The sequence below is a fragment of the Halichondria panicea genome, chromosome 3 (genome assembly GCF_963675165.1).
Source record: "Halichondria panicea chromosome 3, odHalPani1.1, whole genome shotgun sequence".
NCBI lineage: Eukaryota > Metazoa > Porifera > Demospongiae > Suberitida > Halichondriidae > Halichondria > Halichondria panicea.
This window is the reverse complement of record NC_087379.1, coordinates 7,313,171-7,328,411: the sequence shown is the minus strand read 5'-3', so window position 1 is coordinate 7,328,411 and position 15,241 is coordinate 7,313,171. Positions and strand designations below refer to the sequence as shown.

Below are 15,241 nucleotides of genomic sequence, written 5' to 3'. Positions count from 1 at the left end.
TAATATAATAGTTCACCACAGTGGGACATACAATACACCACACACACACACACACACACACACACACACACACACACACACACACACACACACAGTGTCCTCCATCGAGCTGCTCAGAGATTAGACCTGGCGACAGTAGCGTGTCTACAGACTATGGGACAGTGGCGTAGGAAGCAATTTCTCAGTGGAGGGCTCTAGGAAAAAGAGTAAGGCTATCTACATAGTGCATGCAGCTTAGATAAGTCATATCTACTTATAGCCTTGAAATATGTGGGGGGGGCTCCAGCCCTTGGAGCCCCCCTTCCTACGCCACTGTGAGATACACTGTCTATATGCCTCAAGGCGTAGTGTGTGTGTCTGTTCCAGCTGTAACTGCTCAACGGTTGCAATGCGACAAAAACTAATAGCTTTGATAAGCTTTGTTCTCCAGTTATGGCTAATACAGTGAATTTAAGGCTGTTGCAGTCTCTTCATGGTTCATACAAAGTTTCTATTCAACTTATGAGTTAGCCTTGCACTAAATGCCCGGAGTTGCAGCATGCAGCCATTGCGAACTTTAACCTATTGCAATTCATCCCTGTGTGAGATTCTGAGACAGAATACAATTTCTATTTTTCTTTTCACTCTTTTCATGAGGTCCTGGTAAGCCACCAAACACTGCAATGCTACCATGTAGATACACAACTATTTCTTGCTAATTATCATTGACAGGAAATGTTAAACTTCTCCATTGTAGATCTGTACAGTTGGTTTCTATCCTTGAAGATCATTCATCAACCCATCAGATAGGCTTCTATTTCCATTCCATTCATTCAATTGCATAACAACATACTTAACTAAATAATTATCTCCTCTAATATTACTTTTGAGCGAAAGCAAAACATGGCGAGAGATATTATAGCACAGCACAGCTTGCAGCACTCGTTATTATAATAATTATGTTTGTGTAATTAGTTATCACTCTACATGCATGCAAGAGTAACTACTTCAGTTCTACTTTGTGTATTTGGAAGAGAAGGGTGTCGTTTCGTAAATACTTGGGCTCCAGTTTAGTGTGAGCAATGAACCTTGAATATCCACGCCCCTCTGATCTCTCTCCCTTTGTCACTCTGGCACAGGTCGTGTTAGGTGTTTTGTCATCATAGGTGTTTGTGTATGATTTATGATCCTTTCCGTTGACCTGGTCAAGTAGTTCAATAGAAATCACACCACGAAATGGCCATTTCAGAGAATCATCAAACTCTCCTCTCATGAAGTGCACAGACACAGAGACGTGTGTTCCTTTATCGGTACCGTATCCGTTAGCGTACACTTTAAGACAGATCTTGTAGCCCTGATGGTGGGTGTAGACTGGAGGAAAGAACCAACAATTGTCATCTCTCTTGTGCTGTTGGAAGTTGGTCATTGTAAGGACAGGGGGCTCCAGTGGAGCAAGAGGTGTAGAGTTCACGATGGGAGGTGCTGTCTTGAGTAGTTGTAGCATTGGTTCCAACTTAGTGATTTTCACCCTAAGCTGTTTATTCTCTTCAACTAAACTAGCAATTTCAGCTTGTTGCTTAGCTGATGATCTTCTATTTTCTAGCATTAACATAGCGTGACTGGTGGCTAGTAGGGACATGTGTGCTGAGAGGGAACTGTTCAAATGTTCTGGCATATCTTGTCGAGGAAGTTTCACAGCACAGCCTATGTGGTGGAAGTCACAGTTGATAGTAATCAGGGGGCACTCATCAGCAACATGGCTGTCTATATTCTGACGTTGGATAGTTGAACCACACTGGTTAGGGCAGGGGACAGGGAGGGACCCACACACAGGCCAGTGGTTGTTGGTGACATCATCATAAGTAGACTTGTAATCACAGCAGTGCTCACAACTGAATGGACGTTTGAGGCAATCCTTAATTTGGTGAATTGCCATGTACCTTCGCTGACGTTGGTCCCCACAATTATAGATGCAATCGATCTCGACAAACTTACAACCTTCAAACTGTTTCTTTGGCTGTGAATCTGTGTTGAGGTGCTCATCAAGCTGTCTCAGTTCCCCCGTCCACTCACACCCGTCTTTCTGGTGGCTGCAGCGAATTTTCAAACTGTAGAGCGATTGTTTCAAAGCTTTGTCGGCAAAACTTGAAAATTTCTCATTGCAAGTTGGGCACGCCTTTTGAATTGCTTTAATGTGCTCAATACAAGCTTTACAAAACTTCTTTCCACAGCATGTGACCTGGTGGGGCTCTCGAATGATCTGGAGACAAACTGGACACTCTGACTGGACGTATCGTTCTGGTGGAGGTTCCACAAACTCACAATCAAATCCTATTATTGTCTTGTCAGCTTGTTGCTGGTTGTTGGGGTAGCCTTCTGCCATCTCTTGATTGTCTTGTAACTAAACAAGTGTCACTGTGTCATCTCTTTTGATCAGAGACTAAAAACCTTCTCGTATCTTTCTTTTCTCAGTAGTACGTATATACATGCTCTACAGCTTTTAACCATATTAGGTAACAAAGTCGTTTAATGTGTTCTTTTTCATCGTTGACATAATTGTATACACACTTTCGTTGTTGACACGATGAGAAAGCCGTGCTGGCATATCACTCTTAACTATTTTCATGTGAATTCACTTGTATAGGAACTTGAAGGCTGTGTGAAACTAAAGATTAATGTGTTTGCTGGTGTTGAAGCTGCTCTCGTTTGGCCATCTGATGCCCATGATATGCGCAGGACTGGACCTTGCATTTATCAACACCATAAGAATGACTTCCTCTGGTTGCTACCAACCATCACCAAGGTAACCAGTCATTCCTTTGATGTTGATGAGTGTTACATGTGTTCATTGCTGCAGGGCAATCACAAGTGTCTGACTCATCTGGTCCAGTCTTGTGCTGTCCCCGTCAACTGTAGGAGCACAGAGAATGGAACCACGTGAGTTGCATGGGTATATTAGAGGGGATTTGTATATGGTATGGGTACGAACACCGTATAGCGGGTAATTTTCGAAGGCACAAGTTTCACCGAAAATTCCTTTTCAATATACAAGTCCACAAAAAACTGCTGTCCTCAAAAATTATTGTCACGAAATTCACAAAGATGACCAATCCGCGAAAAATATACCCTCGAAATTACCTCCTATACGGTTTATAGCGGGGATTGCCATCCACCCCACAGATATCACCAAGGTTTTTAAAAAATTAATGAACATGCATTATAATTATTGCTGCAATCATATTAATTTTTTTTAGGTTTAGCAATTAATGCAAGGATACAACAAATAGCTATAAAGCTAGGGTGAAGAGTGTCCTATAATATAAAAGTTAAAACAGTAAAACCCAGTTCACATATAATAATTAAAATAATGCCTTGCACAATAATTATAATTATAGGACTGTTTGTTTGTGTCTATAATTATCACTCTTAAAGCAACCTACTTCAGTTCTACTTTGTTTATTTGGAAGAGAAGGGTGTCGTTTCGTAAATACTTGGGCTCCAGTTTAGTGTGAGCAATGAATCTTGAATATTCCCATGCCCCTGTTGATCTCTCTCCCTTTGTCACTCTGGCACAGCTCCCATTAGGTGTTGTGTATGTTTTATGATCCTTGCCGTTCACCTGGTCCAGTAGTTGCACTGAAATCGCACCGTGAAACGGCCATTTCAGAGAATCATCAAACTCTCCTCTCATGAAGAACACGTACACAGAGACGTATGTTCCTTTACCAAAGTTTGAGCCGTTAGCGTCCACTCTGAGACAGATCTTGTAGCCCTGATAGTGGGTGTAGACTGGAGGGGAGTACCATTGATCGTAATCTCTCCTGCGCTGTTGAAAGTTGGTCATTGTAAGGACAGGGGGCTCCAGTGGACCAAGAGGTCTAGCGTTCACAATGGGAGGTGCAGTCTTGAGTAGTTGTTGCACTGGTTCCAATTCAGTATTAAGAATTCTATTTTCAGCTTTCAGAGATTGATAATTCTGTTCTAAGTGTTCTTGTTTGCTCTTTAAAGTATTGTTCTCAGCTTCCAGTCTGTTGATTTTGTCTTGTTGCTTGGCATGACTGGTGGCTAATAAAGAGATGTGTGTGAATAGGTTCTCTCTCTGGTGTTCTGGCATGTCTTGTCGAGGGAGTCTCACAGCACAACCTACGTGGTGGAAGTCACAGTTGATGGTGGTCAGGGGGCACTCATCGGCAACATGGCTGTCTATAATCTGACGATGGATAGTTGAACCACACTGGTTAGGGCAGGGGACAGGGAAGGACCCACACACAGGCCAGTGGTGGTTGTTGGTGACATCATCATAGGTAGACTTGTAATCATGGCAGTGCTCACAACCGAATGGACGTTTGGGGCAATCCTTAATTTGGTGGTTTTGAATGTACCTTCGCTGCTGATGATTCCCACAATTATAGATGCAATCGATCTCAACAAACTGACATACATCGAGTTGTTTCTCTGGCTCTGGATCTGTGTTGAGGTGTTTGTCAAGCTGTCTCAGTTCCCCCGTCCACTCACACCCGTCTTTATGGTGGCTACAGTGAACTTTCAAACTGTAGAGCGATTGTTTCAAACCTTTGTCTGGGAAATTTGAAAACTCCTGTTCATTGCAAGTTGGGCACGGCTTTTTAATTGTTTTGATGTGTTCAATACAAGCTTTGCAAAACTTCTTTCCACAGCATGTGACCTGGTGGGGCTCTCGAATAATCTGGAGACAAACTGGACACTGTGACTGGACGTATTCCGAAGGTGGTGGCTTCACAAACTCACAATCGAATCCTATTATTCTCTTGTCACCTTGTTGCTGGTTGGTGGGGTTCAGTGCTGCCATTTCTTGATTGTTTTGTCTTCATGTAACTAAACAGGGTGTGTCACCTCCTAGCTCTGATAATGAATATTGTCAGTTACTTGTTATACATGCTTTCTCACCATAATTATTAGGCACAGTATCAACATTATCAACATTCAGTCCGTTTGTTGACACCATAGGGCATACATTATAACCATTATAATTCACACACACACACACACACTAACCCCCCCCCCACACACACACACACACACACACACACACACACACACACACACACACACACACACACACACACACACACACACACACACACACACACACACACACACACACACACTGTGTCCTCCATGCATTAGAGACAAGACCTGGCGACAGTAGCTGGGGGATAGTGCATGATGTTGTTTACCCACTCAGTCATGTGACATGTAGGTATAATATTATAAGGAATGGTTTTAGACTGCAGTGTTGCAGCTCCACTCATCAGAGCTATAGAAGACCAGAGTATCTTCCTCCTCCACAACTCCTCCAGATGTCAGCCACTGAGACCTTGCTGGCCATGTTGGTAATCCGTGAGGAGCAGAGAAAGGTGTCTCCAAAACTAGCAAACAAAGTCAATGAGCATTCTCCCCCCATGCATTCTTGCATGCATGCAGGCCCTACAGCCACAAAAACACATACAATGTGACACTACATATACATATACCACCACACACCTATACTGCCTATATACATGTAGCTCCCCCCCCCCCCCACACACACAGCCTGAGTCCAGTGAGGTGGTGAAGAGGATGATAGTGTCTCTCTCTGGTGATGGTTCCCTCCCTCCGGACACTCTGGAGCACCTCACACCAGAACTACTCACTATAGGATAGAGCTAAATCTTACCACTGCTGCCATAGCAACATGCAAGCGAGACACAGGACTGGTGAGGTATGCTATAATTATAAGATGGTCGCAAAATTTTATCGAAGCCATGCTTTCGATTAACCATGGGCCAATTTGTAATTATCAAAAGTCAAACAATAATCATCTTCAAATTAATTATTACAGTCGTAATTATAATTGCATAATTATAGATAATTTGTCTAGAAACGTATCACTGCATGGTGTAATAATTATATGCTTGTGTAATTATATAGGATAAATCTTCTACAAACTACTTCAGTTCTACTTTGTGTATTTGGAAGAAGAGGGTGTCGTTTCGTAAATACTTGGGCTCCAGTTCAGTGTGAGCAATGAACTTTACAGATCCCAACGCCACTCCCCTCTCTCCCTCTGTCGCTCTGGCACAGCAGTCGTTAGGTACTTTGTCATCATAGGGGAGTGTGTATGTTTTATTATCCTTGCCTTTGATCTGGTCCAGTAGTTGCACTGAAATCATACCACGAAACGGCCATTTCAAAGAATCGTCAAACTCTCCTCTCATGAAGCATACAAACACAGAGACGTGTGTTCCTTTAACAGTGGCATCACCGTTAGCATGCACACCCAGGCAGATCTTGTAGCCCTGATGGTGGGTGTAGACTGGAGGGGAGCGCCAAAACTTATCATCTCTCTTGTGCTGTTGGAAGTTGGTCATTGTAAGGACAGGGGCACCAAGAGATTTGGAGTTCACGATAAGCATTTGTTGCAATGGCGCCAATTCAGCGATTTTCATCCTTAGCTGTTTATTTTCTTCTACTAAAGTAGCAATGTCAGCTTGTTGCTTGGCTGTGCTAGAAGTCAACAATTTATCTAGCCTGGTAACTTTGGTTTGTAGTGCAGTTAAGCTCATCTTAAAATATCTTTTTTGGTTATCATTGTCTAGTTGTAATATTCTATTTTCAACAATCAATTTTGTTGTTTCGTCTTGTTGCTTAGCATGACTGGTGGCTAATAGAGAGATGTGTGTGAGTAGGTTCTCTCTCAGGTGTTCTGGCATGTCTTGTCGAGCGAGTTTCACAGCACAGCCTATGTGGTGGAAGTCACAGTTGATGGTGGTCAGGGAGCACTCATCAGCAATATGGCTGTCTATATTCTGATGTTGGATAGGTGAACCACACTGGTTAGGGCAGGGGACAGGGAGGGACCCACACACAGGCCAGTGGTTGTTGGTGACATCATCATAGGTAGACTTGTAATCATGGCAGTACTCACAACTGAATGCACGTTTGGGGCATTCGTTTTTGTGGTGGATTACCATGTACTTTCGCTGGCATTGCTCCCCACAATTATACGTGCAATCGATTTCTACCAAGTTACAACCTTCAAACTGTTTCTCTGGCTGTGGATCTGTGTTGAGGTGTTTGTCAAGCTGTCTCAGTTCCCCCATCCACTCACACCCGTTTTTCTGATGGCTACATCGAACTTTCAAACTGTAGAGAGATTGTTTCAAAGCCTTGTCAGAAAAACTTGAAAATTCCCCGTTGCAAGTTGGGCACGGCTTTTTAATGGCTTTGATGTGCTCAATACAAGCTTTGCAAAACTTCTTTCCACAGCATGTGACCAGGTACGGCTCTCGAATGATCTGGAGACAAATTGGGCACTGTGACTGGATGTATTCCGAAGGTGGTGGCTTCACAAACTCACAATCGAATCCTATTATTCTCTTGTCAGCTTGTTGCTGGTTGTTGGGGTTCAGTGCTGCCATCTCTTGATTGTCTTATCTTGTCTTGTAAGTAAACGGGTGTCACTGTGTTGTCACTGTGTCATCTCTTTTGATCAGAGATTAAAATCCTTCTCGTATCTTTATTTTCTCAGTAGTACGTATATACATGCTCTACAGCTTTAATCCCATATTAGGTAACAAAGTCGTTTAATGTGTTCTTTTTCATTGTTGACATAATTGTATACACACTTTCGTTGTTGACACGATTCGAAAGCCATGCTGACTATATCGCTCTTAACTATTTTCATGTGAATTCACTTGTATATAATTATAGGAACTTGAAGGCTGTGTGAAACCAAGGAACAATGTGTTTGCTGGTGATGAAGCTGCTCTCGTTTGGCCATATCTGATGCCCAAGCGCAGGACTGGACCTTACGTTTTATCAACACCGTATTAATGACTTCCTCTGGTTGCTACAGACCATCACCAAGGTAACCAGTCGTTCCTTTGATGTGCTTGAGTGTTACATGTGTTCATAATTGCTGTAGGGCAATCACGAGTGTCTGACTCATCTGGTCCAGTCTTGTGCTGTCCCCGTCAACTGTAGGAGCACAGAGAATGGAACTACGTGAGTTGCATGGGTATATTAGAGGGGATTTATATATGGTATGGGTATGAAACTGTATAGCGGGTAATTATCTAATAGTTTCACGAGTTTCATCAATCAGCAAAAATTCCTTTTCAATATACAAGTACAAAAAAACTGCTGTCCTTAAAAATTATTGTCACGAAATTCACAAAGATGACCAATCCGCGAAAAATATACCCTCGAAATTACCTGCTATACGGTTTATAGCGGGGATTGCCATCCACCCCACAGATATCACCAAGGTTTTAAAAAAATTAATGAACATGCATAATAATTATTGCTGCAATCAGTTTTTCTTATTAATTTTTTTTAGGTTTAGCAATTAATGCAAGGATACAACAAATAGCTATAAAGCTAGGGTGAAGAGTGTCCTATAATATAAAATTAAAACATTAAAACCCAGTTCAATTAAATGCCTCGCACAATAATTATAATTATAGGACTGTTTGTTTGTGTCTATAATTATCACTCTTAAAGCAACCTACTTCAGTTCTACTTTGTTTATTTGGAAGAGAAGGGTGTCGTTTCGTAAATACTTGGGCTCCAGTTTAGTGTGAGCAATGAACCTTGAATATTCCCACGCCCCTGTTGATCTCTCTCCCTCTGTCACTCTGGCACAGCTCCCATTATAGGTGTCGTGTATGTTTCATGATCCATGCCGTTCACCTGTTCCAGTAGTTGCACTGAAATCGCACCGCGAAACGGCCATTTCAGAGAATCGTCAAACTCTCCTCTCATGAAGAACACGTACACAGAGACGTGTGTCCCTTTACCAAAGTTTGAGCCGTTAGCGTCCACTTTGAGACAGATCTTGTAGCCCTGATAGTGGCTGTAGACTGGAGGGGAGTACCATTGATCGTAATCTTTCCTGCACTGTTGGAAGTTGATCATTGTAAGGACAGGGGGCTCCAGTGGACCAAGAGGGCTAGAGTTCACGATGGGAGGTGCTGTTTTGAGTAGTTGTTGCATTGGCTCCAATTCAGTTTTAAGTATTCTATTTTCAGCTTTCAGAGATTGGTAATTCTGTTCTAAGTGTTCTTGTTTGTTCTTGAAAGTATTGTTCTCAGCTTCCAGTCTGATTATTTTGTCTTGTTGCTTGGCATGGCTGGTGGCTAATAGAGAGATGTGTGTGAGTATGTTCTCTCTCAGGTGTTCTGGCATGTTTTGTCGAGGGAGTTTTACAGCACAGCCCACGTGGTGAAAGTCACAGTTGATGGTGGTCAGGGGGCACTCATCGGCAACATGGCTGTCTATATTCTGACATTGGATAGTTGAACCACACTGGTTAGGGCAGGGGACAGGGAAGGACCCACACACAGGCCAATGGTTGTTGGTGACATCATCAAAACTGGACTTGTAATCATGGACTTGTAATCATGGTAATGCTCACAACCGAATGGACGTTTGGGGCAATCCTTAATTTGATGTTTTTGAATGTACCTTCGCTGCTGATGATTCCCGCAATTATAGATGCAATCAATCTCGACAAACTGACATCCATCGAGTTGTTTCTCTGGCTCTGTATCTGTGTTGAGGTGTTTGTCAAGCTGTCTCAGTTCCCCGTCCACTCACACCCGTATTTCTGGTGGCTACAGCGAACTTTCAAACTGTAGAGCGATTGTCAAACCTTTGTCTGGGAAATTTGAAAACTCCTGTTCATTGCAAGTTGGGCACGGCTTTTTAATGGCTTTTGATGTGTTCAATACAAACTTTACAAAACTTCTTTCCACAGTATGTGACCTGGTGGGGCTCTCGAATGATCTGGAGACAAATTGGGCACTGTGACTGGATGTATTCCGAAGGTGGTGGTTTCACAAACTCACATTCGAATCCTATTATTCTCTTGTCAGCTTGTTGCTGGTTGTTGGGGTTCAGTGCTGCCATCTCTTGATTTTTTTTTCAAATAGGGTGTGTCACCTCCTCTAAAATGAGTTTCTTGTTATACATGCTTTCTCACCATAATTATTAGGCACAGTATCAACATTATCAACATTCAGGTGGCTTCTGCAGTCCGTTTGTTGACACAATGGGACATACATTATAATAATTCACACGCACACCACCACCCCCCACACACACACACACACACACACACAGTGTTCTCTATGTATCGAGCTACTTAGATACAAGACCTGGCGACAATGGCTGAGGGAGGATAGTGATGTTGCTTACCCACTCAGTCATGTGACATGTAGATCTATAAAGGAATGGTGTTAGACTGCAGTGTTGGAGCTCCATGCACTCACCAGAGCTAGAAGACCAGAATGATGCCGAGTATCTTCCTCCTCCACAATTAACTCCTCCAGATGTCAGCCACTGAGATTTTGCTGGCCATTTTGGTAATCCGTGAGGAGTAGGTCGTACTGGGGAGGAAGATGTCTTCAAAACTAGCAGACAAAGTGAGCACCCTCCCCCCATTCTTGCAGGCCCTATAGCCACAAACACATACTGTACTGCTTTACACTACATATAGACTACCATCACACATGCACCTATACTGCCTATATTTAGCTCCCTTCATTTGATCCCCCCCCCCCACAGCCTGAGTCCAGTGAGGTGGTGAAGAGGATGATAGTATCTCTCTCTGGTGATGGCTCCCTCCCTCCGGACACTCTGGAGCACCTCACACCAGAACTACTTACTATAGGATAGATCTAAATCTTACAACTGCTGCCATAGCAACATGCAAGCAAGACACAGGACTGGTGAGGTATGCTATAATTATAAGATGGTCGCAACATTTTATCGAAGCCATGCTTTCGATTGACCATGGGCCAGTTTATAGTTATATTTGTAGTTATCAAAATCAAACAATAATGAATAGTCATCTTCAAATCAGTCATAATTATAATTGCATATAGTCTAGAAATGTATCACTGCATGGTATATAATAATTATATGCTTGTGTAATTATATAGTTATAAATCTTCTACAAACTACTTCAATTCTACTTTGTGTATTTGGAAGAGGAGGGTGTCGTTTCGTAAATACTTGGGCTCCAGTTTAGTGAGAGCATTGAAATATGTTATTCCCCTCCCCCATGTTATCTCTCCCTTTGTCACTCTGGCACAGCACTCGTTAGATGTTTTGTCATCATAGGGGAGTGTGTATGTTTTATTATCATTACCGTTGATCTGGTCCAGCAGTCGCACTGAAATCACACCACGAAACGGCCATTTCAAAGAATCGTCAAACTCTCCTCTCATCAAGCACACATACACAGAGACGTGTGTTCCTTTAGCAGTGGCATCACCGTTAGCATGCACACTGAGACAGATCTTGTAGCCCTGATGGTGGGTGTAGACTGGAGGGGATAACCATTCATCGTTATCTCTCTTGTGCTGTTGGAAATCGGTCATTGTAAGGACAGGGGCACCAAGAGATTTGGAGTTCACGATAAGCATTTGTTGCAATGGCGCCAATTCAGCGATTCATCCTTAGCTGTTTATTCTCTTCTACTAAAGTAGCAATGTCAGCTTGTTGCTTGGCTGTGCTAGTAGTCAACAATTTATCTAGCCTGGTAACTTTGGTTTGTAGTGCAATTAAGCTCATCTTAAAATATCTTTCTTGGTTATCATTGTCTAGTTGTAATATTCTATTTTCAACAATCAATTTTGTTGTTTCGTCTTGTTGCTTGGCATGACTGGTGGCCAATAGAGAGATGTGTGTGAGTAGGTTCTCTCTCAGGTGTTCTGGCATGTCTTGTCGAGGGAGTTTCACAGCACAGCCTACGTGGTGGAAGTCACAGTTGATGGTGGTCAGGGAGCACTCATCGGCAATATGGCTGTCTATATTCTGATGTTGGATAGTTGAATCACACTGGTTAGGGCAGGGGACAGGGAGGGACCCACACACAGGCCAATGGTTGTTGGTGACATCATCATAGGTAGACTTGTAATTATGGCAGTACTCACAACTGAATGCACGTTTGAGGCATTCGTTTTTGTGGTGGATTACCATGTACTTTCGCTGGCATTGGTCCCCACAATTATACGTGCAATCGATTTCTACCAAGTTACAACCTTCAAACTGTTTCTCTGGCTGTGGATCTGTGTTGAGGTGTTTGTCAAGCTGTCTCAGTTCCCCCGTCCACTCACACCCGTCTTTCTGATGGCTACATCGAACTTTCAAACTGTAGAGAGATTGTTTCAAAGCCTTGTCAGAAAAACTTGAAAATTCCCCGTTGCAAGTTGGGCATGGCTTTTTAATGGCTTTGATGTGCTCAATACAAGCTTTGCAAAACTTCTTTCCACAGCATGTGACTAGGTACGGCTCTCGAATTATCTGGAGACAAATTGGGCACTGTGACTGGATGTATTCCGAAGGTGGTGGCTTCACAAACTCACAATCGAATCCTATTATTCTCTTGTCAGCTTGTTGCTGGTTGTTGGGGTTCAGTGCTGCCATCTCTTGATTGTCTTATCTTGTCTTGTAAGTAAACGGGTGTCACTGTGTTGTCACTGTGTCATCTCTTTTAATCAGAGATTAAAAACCTTCTCGTATCTTTATTTTCTCAGTAGTACGTATATACATGCTCTACAGCTTTAATCCCATATTAGGTAACAAAGTCGTTTAATGTGTTCTTTTCATTGTTGACATAATTGTATACACACTTTCGTTGTTGACACGATGAGAAAGCCTTGCTGACTACATCGCTCTTCATGTGAATTCACTTGTATATAATTATAGGAACTTGAAGGCTGTGTGAAACCAAGGAACAATGTGTTTGCTGGTGATGAAGCTGCTCTCGTTTGGCCATATCTGATGCCCAAGCGCAGGACTGGACCTTACGTTTTATCAACACCGTATTAATGACTTCCTCTGGTTGCTACAGACCATCACCAAGGTAACCAGTCTTGATGTGCTTGAGTGTTACATGTGTTCATGCATTGCTGTAGGGCAATCACGAGTGTCTGATTCATCTGGTCCAGTCTTGTGCTGTCCCCGTCAACTGTAGGAGCACAGAAAATGGAACCACATGAGTTGCATGGGTATATTAGAGGGGATTTGTATATGGTATGGGTATGAATACCGTATAGCGGGTAATTTTCGAAGGCTAATAGCTAGTTTCACAAGTTTCACCAATCTGCGAAAATTCCTTTTCAATATAGAAGTCCACAAAAAACTGCTGTCCTTAAAAATTATTGTCACGAAATTCACAAAGATGACCAATCCGCGAAAAATATACCCTCGAAATTACCTCCTATACGGTTTATAGCGGGGATTGCCATCCACCCCACAGATATCACCAAGAAAAATTAATGAACATGCATAATAATTATTGCTGCAATCAGTTTTTTTTATTAATTTTTTTTAGGTTTAGCAATTAATGCAAGGATACAACAAATAGCTATAAAGCTAGGGTGAAGAGTGTCCTATAATATAAAAATTAAAACATTAAAACCCAGTTCACATATAATAATTAAATGCCTTGCACAATAATTATAATTATAGGACTGTTTGTTTGTGTCTATAATTATCACTCTTAAAGCAACCTACTTCAGTTCTACTTTGTTTATTTGGAAGAGAAGGGTATCGTTTCGTAAATACTTGGGCTCCAGTTTAGTGTGAGCAATGAACCTTGAATATTCCCATGCCCCTGTTGATCTCTCTCCCTCTGTCATTCTGGCACAGCTCCCATTAGGTGTTGTGTATGTTTCATGATCCTTGCCGTTCACCTGGTCCAGTAGTTGCACTGAAATCGCACCACGAAACGGCCATTTCAGAGAATCGTCAAACTCTCCTCTCATGAAGAACACGTACACAGAGACGTGTGTTCCTTTACCAAAGTTTGAGCCGTTAGCGTCCACTCTGAGACAGATCTTGTAGCCCTGATAGTGGGTGTAGACTGGAGGGGAGTACCATTGATCGTAATCTCTCCTGCGCTGTTGAAAGGTGGTCATTGTAAGGACAGGGGGCTCCAGTGGACCAAGAGGTCTAGAGTTCACAATGGGAGGTGCAGTCTTGAGTAGTTGTTGCACTGGTTCCAATTCAGTTTTATGTATTCTATTTTCAGCTTTCAGAGATTGGTAATTCTGTTCTAAGTGTTCTTGTTTGCTCTTAAAAGTATTGTTCTCAGCTTCCAGTCTGATTATTTTGTCTTGTTGCTTGGCATGGCTGGTGGCTAATAGAGAGATGTGTGTGAGTAGGTTTTCTCTCAGGTGTTCTGGCATGTTTTGTCGAGGGAGTTTTACAGCACAGCCCACGTTGTGAAAGTCACAGTTGATGGTGGTCAGGCCTAGGGGGCACTCATCGGCAACATGGCTGTTTATATTCTGACATTGGATAGTTGAACCACACTGGTTAGGGCAGGGGACATGGAAGGACCCACACACAGGCCAATGGTTGTTGGTGACATCATCAAAAGTGGACTTGTAATCATGGCAATGCTCACAACCGAATGGACGTTTGGGGCAATCCTTAATTTGATGTTTTTGAATGTACCTTTGTTGCTGATGGTTCCCGCAATTATAGATGCAATCGATCTCGACAAACTGACATCCATCGAGTTGTTTCTCTGGCTCTGGATCTGTGTTGAGGTGCTCATCAAGCTGTCTCAGTTCCCCCGTCCACTCACACCCGTCTTTCTGATGGCTACAGTGAACTTTCAAACTGTACATCGATTCTTTCAAACTACAAACTCACAATCAAATCCTATTATTCTCTTGTCAGCTTGTTGCTGGTTGTTGGGGGGGGGGGGGGTCAGTGCTACCATTTCTTGATTTCATGTAACTAAACAGGGTGTGTCACCTCCTCTAAAATGAATATTGTCAGTTACTTGTTATTCACGCTTTCTCACCATATTAGGCACAGTATCAACATTATCAAGTTGACACCATGGGACATACGTTATACCATTATAATTCACACAACCACACACACACACTAATCCCTCCCCCACACACACACACTAATCCCTCCCCCACACACACACACTAATCCCTCCCCCACACTCACACACACACACTAACCCCCCCCCCCCCACACACACACACACACACACGCACACACACACACAGTGTCCTCCATGCATCGAGCAACTTAGAGACAAGACCTGGCGACAATGGCTGAGGGAGAATAGTGATGTTGTTTACCCACTCAGTCATGTGACATCCAGATCTATAAAGGAATGGTGTTAGACTGCAGTGTTGCATGGAGCTCCATGCACTCACCAGAGCTAGAAAACCAGAATGATGCTGAGTATCTTCCTCCTCCA

The 15,241-nt window shown here is 42.7% G+C and overlaps 8 protein-coding genes across 9 annotated transcripts; 1 reads left to right on the top strand and 7 right to left on the bottom strand.

The window, feature by feature from the left end:
- Positions 1–630: 630 nt before the first annotated feature.
- LOC135334055 (TNF receptor-associated factor 4-like) lies at positions 631–2,473 on the bottom strand. The gene has a single exon (XM_064529091.1). The coding sequence runs from the start codon at positions 2,360–2,362 to the stop codon at positions 983–985; it is 1,380 nt and encodes a 459-aa protein (XP_064385161.1). The 5' UTR covers positions 2,363–2,473; the 3' UTR covers positions 631–982.
- Positions 2,474–2,567: 94 nt separating this feature from the next.
- Positions 2,568–13,526, top strand: LOC135334052 (uncharacterized). 2 transcript variants are annotated; one of them, XM_064529089.1, is made up of 10 exons: positions 2,568–2,782; positions 2,837–2,916; positions 5,246–5,399; positions 5,551–5,719; positions 7,711–7,867; positions 7,925–8,004; positions 10,123–10,424; positions 10,567–10,735; positions 12,715–12,871; positions 12,924–13,526. In XM_064529089.1, exons 1-4 carry the CDS (start codon positions 2,708–2,710, stop codon positions 5,659–5,661), a joined length of 420 nt encoding a protein of 139 aa, XP_064385159.1. In that variant the 5' UTR covers positions 2,568–2,707; the 3' UTR covers positions 5,662–5,719; positions 7,711–7,867; positions 7,925–8,004; positions 10,123–10,424; positions 10,567–10,735; positions 12,715–12,871; positions 12,924–13,526. The 2 variants fall into 2 exon arrangements, with proteins under 2 accessions (XP_064385159.1, XP_064385158.1); XM_064529088.1 differs by lacking the exons at positions 7,711–7,867; positions 7,925–8,004; positions 10,123–10,424; ... (1 more) ...; positions 12,715–12,871; positions 12,924–13,526 and adding an exon at positions 5,929–6,068.
- LOC135334044 (TNF receptor-associated factor 4-like) lies at positions 3,284–4,837 on the bottom strand. The gene has a single exon (XM_064529081.1). It carries the CDS (start codon positions 4,805–4,807, stop codon positions 3,416–3,418), a length of 1,392 nt encoding a protein of 463 aa, XP_064385151.1. The 5' UTR covers positions 4,808–4,837; the 3' UTR covers positions 3,284–3,415.
- LOC135334043 (TNF receptor-associated factor 6-like) lies at positions 5,826–7,634 on the bottom strand. The gene has a single exon (XM_064529080.1). It carries the CDS (start codon positions 7,416–7,418, stop codon positions 5,946–5,948), a length of 1,473 nt encoding a protein of 490 aa, XP_064385150.1. The 5' UTR covers positions 7,419–7,634; the 3' UTR covers positions 5,826–5,945.
- On the bottom strand, positions 8,632–9,909 carry LOC135333155 (TNF receptor-associated factor 5-like). Its single transcript, XM_064528068.1, has 2 exons — positions 9,849–9,909; positions 8,632–9,392 (listed from the first exon to the last, which is right to left on the bottom strand). Exons 1-2 carry the CDS (start codon positions 9,907–9,909, stop codon positions 8,632–8,634), a joined length of 822 nt encoding a protein of 273 aa, XP_064384138.1.
- LOC135334048 (TNF receptor-associated factor 4-like) lies at positions 10,855–12,536 on the bottom strand. Its single transcript, XM_064529085.1, has one exon. The coding sequence runs from the start codon at positions 12,430–12,432 to the stop codon at positions 11,449–11,451; it is 984 nt and encodes a 327-aa protein (XP_064385155.1). The 5' UTR covers positions 12,433–12,536; the 3' UTR covers positions 10,855–11,448.
- On the bottom strand, positions 10,962–11,429 carry LOC135333154 (TNF receptor-associated factor 5-like). Its single transcript, XM_064528067.1, has one exon. It carries the CDS (start codon positions 11,427–11,429, stop codon positions 10,962–10,964), a length of 468 nt encoding a protein of 155 aa, XP_064384137.1.
- On the bottom strand, positions 12,562–14,758 carry LOC135334046 (TNF receptor-associated factor 4-like). The gene is made up of 2 exons (XM_064529083.1): positions 13,525–14,758; positions 12,562–12,976 (listed from the first exon to the last, which is right to left on the bottom strand). Exons 1-2 carry the CDS (start codon positions 14,643–14,645, stop codon positions 12,973–12,975), a joined length of 1,125 nt encoding a protein of 374 aa, XP_064385153.1. The 5' UTR covers positions 14,646–14,758; the 3' UTR covers positions 12,562–12,972.
- Positions 14,759–15,241: the final 483 nt, after the last annotated feature.

Bases quoted from the DNA above. Each gene is read 5' to 3' on its own strand.
- LOC135333154 (XM_064528067.1), bottom strand. From the start codon at position 11,429: ATGCTTATCGTGAACTCCAAATCTCTTGGTGCCCCTGTCCTTACAATG.
- LOC135334043 (XM_064529080.1), bottom strand. From the start codon at position 7,418: ATGGCAGCACTGAACCCCAACAACCAGCAACAAGCTGACAAGAGAATA.
- LOC135334055 (XM_064529091.1), bottom strand. From the start codon at position 2,362: ATGGCAGAAGGCTACCCCAACAACCAGCAACAAGCTGACAAGACAATA.
- LOC135334044 (XM_064529081.1), bottom strand. From the start codon at position 4,807: ATGGCAGCACTGAACCCCACCAACCAGCAACAAGGTGACAAGAGAATA.
- LOC135334048 (XM_064529085.1), bottom strand. From the start codon at position 12,432: ATGGCAGCACTGAACCCCAACAACCAGCAACAAGCTGACAAGAGAATA.
- LOC135334046 (XM_064529083.1), bottom strand. From the start codon at position 14,645: ATGTACAGTTTGAAAGTTCACTGTAGCCATCAGAAAGACGGGTGTGAG.
- LOC135333155 (XM_064528068.1), bottom strand. From the start codon at position 9,909: ATGGCAGCACTGAACCCCAACAACCAGCAACAAGCTGACAAGAGAATA. The intron at 9,393-9,848 runs GTGAGTTTGTGA...CATGATTACAAG, and splicing joins GAGAATAATAGGATTCGAAT to TCCATGATTACAAGTCCAGT.
- LOC135334052 (XM_064529089.1), top strand. From the start codon at position 2,708: ATGCGCAGGACTGGACCTTGCATTTATCAACACCATAAGAATGACTTC. The intron at 2,783-2,836 runs GTAACCAGTCAT...TCATTGCTGCAG, and splicing joins TGCTACCAACCATCACCAAG to GGCAATCACAAGTGTCTGAC. The intron at 2,917-5,245 runs GTGAGTTGCATG...GAATGGTTTTAG, and splicing joins AGCACAGAGAATGGAACCAC to ACTGCAGTGTTGCAGCTCCA.